The sequence below is a fragment of the Spodoptera frugiperda genome, chromosome 30, assembly GCF_023101765.2.
Source record: "Spodoptera frugiperda isolate SF20-4 chromosome 30, AGI-APGP_CSIRO_Sfru_2.0, whole genome shotgun sequence".
NCBI classification, from domain to species: domain Eukaryota; kingdom Metazoa; phylum Arthropoda; class Insecta; order Lepidoptera; family Noctuidae; genus Spodoptera; species Spodoptera frugiperda.
The window spans coordinates 4138198-4146723 of NC_064241.1; the positions used below are offsets into that span (position 1 = coordinate 4138198).

General features: G+C 36.0%; 1 protein-coding gene across 1 annotated transcript; it reads left to right on the plus strand.

Moving 5' to 3' along the window:
• Positions 1–908: 908 nt before the first annotated feature.
• On the plus strand, positions 909–8170 carry LOC118270006 (collagen alpha-1(I) chain). Its single transcript, XM_050706787.1, has 13 exons — positions 909–1046; positions 1796–1818; positions 1929–1968; positions 2249–2268; positions 2447–2491; positions 3258–3311; positions 3790–3843; positions 3967–4002; positions 4648–4723; positions 5381–5473; positions 6314–6483; positions 7027–7242; positions 7951–8170. Exons 1-13 carry the CDS (start codon positions 974–976, stop codon positions 8095–8097), a joined length of 1047 nt encoding a protein of 348 aa, XP_050562744.1. The 5' UTR covers positions 909–973; the 3' UTR covers positions 8098–8170.
• The last annotated feature ends 356 nt before the right edge of the window (positions 8171–8526 follow it).

Genomic DNA, 8526 nt, shown 5'->3' on the forward strand with positions numbered 1-8526 from the left:
ATGACCTCTGAGTTTGTTTCGGCATTTCTTCTCAGAGTAGTCCGATAGGAAATGCCGGCCTCATCTAGTTATTTAAGAGATTGACGTGTAAAAGAGTTACATGTAACCTATTTGCAAAATAAATATCATTTATCAATATTCATATATTTTGATTTTCCACTTGCCCCTATCATCACGTCACAAACCTGACGGTCTATTCACTACCTACGTCAAAAGCTTATTTTAAGAATTAGGCCGGTGTAGATGGATCATCTCATCTAATTGCAAGTTAGACGCCACCCATGGATACCCGTAATTTACAAGTACGTTATTGGTTGGTAATATCACTCATATGGCGAAACAATAATTTGACTGCATGGTTGGCGGGGTGGCTGGGCACTGCAACGTGTCGCGGATTCGATTCCCGCACTGAACAACTATTTGTGTGATCCACAAATTGTTGTTTCGGGTCTGGGTGTCATGTGCATGTGAAATTGTATGTTTGTAAACGCACCCACGACACAGGAGAAAATCATAATGTGGGGCAACGTTAAAAAAAAAACTTAAGCGTATAGTTTCGCACCGCCTCCTTGTAGTTTTTTCGGTCTCCGTCATAATTAAGTTGAAAACTGTACTTTATAAACATGATTTTAACATTTATTTTAGCTTGTCACACATACCAATAATAAAAGTATAATCATGTATGTGTCTACACTAATAAAAAAACTTCTATAATTAAAATAAAATTTTGAAAGTACATAATAAAATTTTGAAAGTACACACACACCGCTTTGATATTTGATTTGATATCATTTTGTTTATTGACAACAAAAAATACTTGTCCGTATCCATGGCTATTTGCAACATATGTGCTTCAATTACCATTTATCCTCGTGGAACTCTAAAAATAATAATAAACCCTTCAAATACCTAGTTAAATGAGGACAGTATATTGTTTCCTTGTAACATCAGTTCGTCTGAGTCAAGTTTTAAAATGGACGTCACAGTTAAATTGTGCTTAATATTTATGTGCATAGCATTCAAACTTCAAAATGCTTCGGCTACAGGTAAATAACCGTAATCAAATTATTTATTTTTATAAAACCTATTTAGTCCGTCAATCAGGCAATAAAAAATTTTAGACACATATTTTGTCAAATAAGAAGTGGGAGCAAATACGTTATTTCTATATATAAACTATAAAAAGAGACCAAGAAGTGACGTCACGCGATATTTCAAATCAATATTGCTTCGAAAGTATTGGTTTTCGAAAGAAAATAAAATAATGTCTAATGTTTTAAAATAATCTACAACACGGAAATTAAAATAAAATTAGTCATCTACCTTATTCAGTCAATACAGAATGGATCGCGCTCCGTTGTTCTCACAAAGACTCGCCTTTATTTAACGTTCGAATGTTCTAGCTGACACGGCAAACGTTCTTTTACCTTATAAATTATCTCGTTAAAAATTTAAAAAATAAATTGCAGGGTGAACAACCCTTATCACTTAGGGGTATGGAAAATAGTAGCCAATTCTCAGACCTACTGAATACGCATATAAAATTTGGTAAATATTGGTAAAGCTGTTTCGGAGGAATAAGTTAACTAAGATTGTGACGATATTTTTTATGGAATTGGTGGCCAACGATCAGACGTGTCACCTGATGGTGACTGGTGATGTCAACCCGAACCCATAATTTGGTGGTGCGGGTGTCATGGGTTGGTGGTGTCAACCCATGACACCCGCACCACCAAATTATGTATTAGATAAAACATTTCTATATAAACATATTATAACATTTTTTTTGTTTCAGCGCAAATCTCAAATATAGCATTGGTAAGTGATTTTCATAATAACGTAACAAATATATACCTATTGACTATTAGATCCTACATTATTATTATAAGTATTGACATTAAATAAGAATTTATGAATGCATTTTACAGAACACTGACGACAAAATACGGAAATGTACGAGCCAATTATGTAAGTATTATAATAATCACACTATAATATTATATAAAACTATGAAACATTTTTTGTTTGTATATTTGTTCGTCAATCACGCTGAAACTACTGAACGGATTTTAACGAAATTTGGTACACCGATAGGGTATGAACTGACTTGGGTGATAGGATATTTTTTTATACTACGGTGTGGTTTACTTTACCTTTATTATTTTTTACATAAAGTATGGTAAATTACAATATGTTTCCTGTATTTTGTTATTTTAAAATAATTAATAATATTTGTTTTATTTTTCAGCAACCTGCTCGGTAAAATTCGTAAGTAATAAAGTATTGCAATTTACTTAAAAAAAAAGTTTATAAATAATTTCAACTACATTTAACTTTTTTATTACTTAATGTGTCCTTACATACTACATATAATATGCACCAAATTAATTTTTATATGCATACATATCATGTTCTAATATAATGTTTAAAATTAATTGATTTTTAGGGTAACCAACTTATTCGTGGAGAAAAAGGTGAACCAGGATCAGTCGTAAGTATAAATTATTTAAAAAAAGAATTTACAAATATTAGAGTACCCAATATTATACATAATACTTATTAATATTTTTTTAAATCAGTAAGGAATCTTCTACAAATAACCAGTTTATCATGGTCTCGCTTTGTATGAACTTTATGTCCATACAATGGTCAGTTTATGCTGGTTTATACGCTAGATATCTGCAGCCTTGTGCAGAGTTGTAAACGTACCTCTAACAATAACAACTATAGATGGAAGATGGAGGAAAAATATAATTATAAATATAGAATTCGGTACTTAGGCCCCGGTCCCACTTGTTTGTTGCGCCGCGACAAATGGGGCATCTCATTAAAAAACATATCGACGGTTAAAAGGAAACAGGGTATAAGCGACAAAAAATTAAATGGTCAGGAGAGCCGTTTAACCCCTTGTCTGTCGGTATATAAGACACAATAGAAAACACATTGTGTCTCGCGTAGATCTGCGTTCCGACAGACAACGGGTTAAACTCGTCGGTCGTCGAAAGAATACTAGGAAAATGATTTTTTTGCTAGAGTATAAACGCCAAAAATGTCATCGTAGAGCCATGAGAGTAAGCGCATTCGAAAGAGCAGAAAATTTTACGTAGGATAGCATAATAAACTCATTTTTGACCAAAATGTCGCTCATACCCTATTTCCTTTTCAACCGTCGATATGGAAAATGACGCTGCGATGATGCAACGTAGAGCAACAAACGAGTGGGGCTAGTGCCTTAACAAAACTGTTTTATGTTTTAGGGTGAACCTGGGAAACCAGGAAAAGATGGAGCAAAAGGAGACCAAGGACCAATTGTGAGTTGAATAATATGTATTCCTCTTTTCTGTTTGAATAATACATTATATCCAAATTAAATTTGTGTGTATGGTGTGTATATGTATATACTTAGGTATACACGTATATACATGTGTATGGTGTTAATTATAAATGTCCATTTACGATTACTACCATAAATTTATACCTTGTAAACGGATAAACTTTCCGTGATCCGTGATCATGGCGCTTGCAACAGTGCCGAAATATCGGAAACTCATAAATATTTAAAAACATGGTAAATATCCCGTTTTAAATTCTAATTCTAGTGTTAGTGACCATGTCAGTTTAAAAACTTATAACTACAACTAAGACTCAGAGAGGCTTTATACAGAGAGGAGTGGAAGAAAGGTAGGGAGACTTTTGCCCTGCAATGTGCCGATCATGGCTGAAAAGTAGACTAAAACTAACTAAGCTCAGGACAGATTAAAAAACAGTTATCATGTAATTTTGTTCTAGGGTTTTCCAGGATTAGCAGGGTTGCAAGGACCGAAAGGTGAAATCGGGCCTTTGGTAAGACAACTGTTGTATTAAATTCCATGTTAAATAAGAAAAATATAATAAGATTAAAATTATACTTTTGTTAACAAGTACCTGTGATCCGATGTTGCATAAACGTTTTTATTCCGCTTCCAGGGACCCAAAGGTGATAAAGGCGAACGTGGGCTCACCGTAAGTATTTAAAAGTAGCCTTATTTTAAGGGGGAAAATCATCCAATGACTTCTACTGCCTTGGGTGAGGCTAGAGGGAGTGTCAGACTCTTACTGACTAAAAACCACCCGTTCCTACTCCTGCCCTTCGAGCCGGAGCCCCGGTAAACCTGCTAGGTAGTCCGCAGCTCTGGGACAGGCATCAGCTATTTTTACCCACCACCCTTAAATCACCTCTTAACTAAAAGTTAACAAGCGTAACGTAACACCTTAACTAACCCATAACTTGAAATGTTACTTTCTAAGATTGTTTAGACACCATTGACAAACGGTGATGGAAAACATCGTGAGAAAACCTAGACTTTTAATTTCTAATTATAAGTTTGAAATCGCCAACCCGCATTGAGCAAGTTTGGTGATTAGTGTTATTTTTTGTTTCATACAAGAAGAAGCCTGTGGCTAGTAGTGGCCATTTAAAGGCTGTTTATATGTGTTGTGTATTGATGATAATGAAAGAGAAAGAGCGAGGCTCATTTGTCCGTTGCGCTAAGTTGCGTCGTCACAGCGTCGTTTTCCATAATATATATATTTTTTTATGAGATGGACCTCGCCCTAAGCCTAAAAATAAAAAAGTCACAATTTATAAAATTATGCATATTTTTTCAGGGTAACCCAGGACCAATAGGACCACCTGGACTTGAAGGGAAACCTGGAATATGCCCATGTGTATTGCCAGGCCTCAGTAAGTATTCATGTTTAATACAGTCTCAAACTGTTATTCGTATGTAATTTTTTATTATTATAACGTCACGCCTTTAATCCCCGAAGGGGTAGGCAGAGGTGCACATTAGGGCCAATGTACACCCTCATTTCACAATTTATGTTTTAAGTCCCATGTAATATGTGGTGAGCCTATTGCCATATACCGGGCACATTTCCAGAATCCGTTCTACCACTGAAAATTTTTCGAAAAAAGCCCAGTAATACTTCACCCGACCCGGGAATCAAACCTGAGACCCCTTGCCCGGCAGTCGCACTTGCAACCACACGGCCAACGAGGCAGTATTCGTATGTAATTTTGTATGTAAATCGGTTCAGTGGTTAAATTAACGTATATTTTAACCTACCCCTTTTGTCTTCCCTATTTTCCCCAACAAATTTCAGGTCTCTACAACCAGTAGTTTTGGCTGTGCGTTGTCAGTCAGTCAGTCACTTAGTAATAAAAGCGTTTTGTATTTACAACGCGCGATAAATATTTAAATATAAAACGCTATACATTAGGCAGGGCAGTTTTTTTTTCTCACACTGCACAGTCACATTATAGCATTTCCTCTTTGTAATTGCTTCATGGGTGGTTCCCAATCTTGTGGCATGTAATCATTGAGTATTTTGTTTTCAGAAAAATCTAGTATGGAAGTCGGGGATGATGCATGGGACCCAGAAGTAGCAGTAGAAAAACCTTGTAAAGCTGCACCTAGCGATATCGAAAGCGGTAAGATCAAAATTAACCAATATTGATAAATGAATTAAAAATTGTAACTTTCGTGAGACACACTAAATTCACGCCTTTTATCCTCGAAGGGGTAGGCAGAGGTGCACATTACGGCACGTAATGCCGCTATACGATGGAACTCGACTAGTTTACAATCGCCGCGTCGTGTTAAAGTCGCATGTAAAGGGGCTGAGCTCTATTGCCATATCCTGAGACACAATTCTAGCACTCCGTGCTACTACCGAGAACTAGTCGAAGTTCCTCGAAAAAAGCCTAGTAATACTTTGCCCGACCCGGGAATCGAACCCGAGACCCCTTGTTCAGCAGTAATGCGACCACTCGACCAACGAGTCCGATTGTTTATAACTTTTTCGGAAAATTATACTATTATATTATTACTAGCTGGTGCTACCACCACTTCGCTCCCGTGGAGTACCGAATTTGTGACTTTATTTTCTAAAATAAAATTAGCCTAAGTTGCTCTGGGCTCGCTGTCATTGCAGCGGTAAGTCCCCTCTTTGAGGAGTGGCTTGAAAGGCGCTATGGCGTCCTCACCTACCGCCTGACGTAAGTGCTTACCGGACATAGGAGCTTCGGTAGGTTCGTGTTTCTAATAGGGCGGGAGGAAACGCCCGGGTGTCATTACAGGGAAGACCGCCCGATGGACTCGGTCGCTATGGTGCGGAACGAGGGAGACTGGGACGCTGTCTCCTCCTTCTACTAAGCAGTCATGCTAGCTAAGGAGGCAGGGCACGTGAAGGAACGAACCTCCTCAACCCCAGCCGTCGTGATTTAGGTATACCTAAGTCCCTCATATTTATTTATTTTATTTGTTTGCAGGAAAATACACAATGGGACCTCTTGATAAAGAATTCGAAGTCTACTGTAACATGACCACTCTAGAAACTTGCATGCCTAATAAAAATGTAACTTCAGAAATAAACCATAAATCAGTTAATCAATCAGTCTGGTTAAGCTCTTTGGGTGTGCATCTGATGGATCTTTACCAAGTAAGTAAATCACTTAGGAGAGTAAATAAATATTGAGATGTTTTGAAAAATCCTGAAGCACCAGTTGGACCAAACTCGAACTTAGTTAATATATAGATTACAGTTATAGTTAGTTAGGCGTCTGTTAATACAAGAAATGCTACACGAAACCATAAGGCAATTAACGAGCAAACAGATCACCTGATGGTAAGCAATCGCAGTCGCAATGGACACCCGAAATACCAGAAACGTTTTAAGAGCGTTGCCAGCCTTTTAGGGCTTAGTAATTTAAGGGTTGTTAGCCTGTTAGGGAATCGAGGAGTTAATTGGACCTCTAGTAACATCAGATATGTTTTCTCACCTTTTAAACCTTCTTCTAACTTCCACAAATAATTCAAGACCAAAATTAGCCAAATCGGTCCAATCGTTCTCGAGTTTTAGCGAGACTAACGAACAGCAATACAGATTTATATGTAAGAATAGATATAGATTATTACTACAAACATAGATTCAGAATCATGAATTGTTGCATGGGTATTTATATTTGTTTCTTCTATATTTCAGCTAACAATAGAACAAATAACATGGCTTCAAGAAAGATCAGTGACAGTTCAGCAAACAATTAAATATCACTGTTGGGACTCGGTACCTTATCCTAAAAACAATACTTCAGCAACATCACTAGAACTACTGACTTGGAACGATGTTGTAATCGGACCATTTCCGACTCCAAAAACGCCAGTTTATTATACAGTACCAACGGAAACTGATCATTGTGAGGTAACATATATTTTACAAACATATAGTTAGGGTTTTAATTTGCTAATTTGTAGTATACTTTAGAATAGTTAAGTAAATATTCCGGTCAAATTAGATCAATAAATCAGTAAACCCACGAAATTCACACCTAGCTGAAAATTGGTATGTTTATATCACAATTATAAACATTCTGTCAAAAGTCCCAATTGTCCCGTTTAAGGAAAAAAAATTGCGTGGTAAGAATGTCCAAAAAATGGGATTTTCTCGATTTTATTGAAAAGGGTAAGTTTTATATCAAAATTACCTCAGACATAATTTTTAGATCAGGAAATATCCTCCTCTTCTCTCATCTCAGACTTTTGACACAATGTTTATAATTGTGATTACATGGGACTTACAACTTAAATTGTGGAAAGTGAGTGTACATTGTACAGTGGCATTACGTGCCATAATGTGCACCTGTCTGTGCCTAGCCCTTCGGGGTTAAAAAGGCGTGACGTTGTTTTATTATGTTCCCTAATATCCGAAAAAAATATTTACTGGTCCCAGGAATTTCATGTTGAGAATTGGTATCTGTTTAATTAGCAGGAACCTGTTGGATGTAGGACTAATCAGAATCTTCTGTCTTGTTTATGTCGAATTGAGATAAGCGCCATCTGTTATTTAATACTTAAACTATCTTAGAATAATGTCAAAACATAAGTTAATATTTTTTTATTAATTTTGCAGGAAGGTGTTAAAGAATGGAGGAGTACTATTATAAAAATTCGAAGTTCATTTGCGCACAGGTTGCCTATAACCGATATTTTGATAAAAGATAATCGCAACGCCGATCAAAAGTTTAAGATTGAAGTTACAGAATTATGTTTTGGCTGATACTTATGATAAAAAATAGTTATAATACCTATTTTGGTGATAATTATGATTGAATAAAATAGTGTTCGTGTTATTTAAGTGTTTTTTTTTCGTTTTATTACGTTTGTTTGAATTAAAAAAGGAGTTGAAGTAGTATGTAAGAATCGCACTAGATGGCGCTACGCGGTTACAGCTACATTGTGGGTTTATTGCGGGCGCCAGACTTAGTTTTTAGTTGTGATTATTGCCATAAAATTACAAACATAACCCTGCTTTCAAAATGAAGTAAAACATATGCGAGTCTAATTTACGAAAACATTTTAAAATCGGTAAAATCACGAAAAGGGTGAAAAATCATCTAAGAAAAACATCAATAATTTACACCCGTCAAAAACATTCATTAATAATTCATCTCTGTTACAATTTATTTGTACAAAAGAATCACTCATG

Bases quoted from the DNA above. Each gene is read 5' to 3' on its own strand.
- LOC118270006 (XM_050706787.1), top strand. From the start codon at position 974: ATGGACGTCACAGTTAAATTGTGCTTAATATTTATGTGCATAGCATTC. The intron at 2,492-3,257 runs GTAAGTATAAAT...TTTATGTTTTAG, and splicing joins AAGGTGAACCAGGATCAGTC to GGTGAACCTGGGAAACCAGG. The intron at 5,474-6,313 runs GTAAGATCAAAA...ATTTGTTTGCAG, and splicing joins ACCTAGCGATATCGAAAGCG to GAAAATACACAATGGGACCT.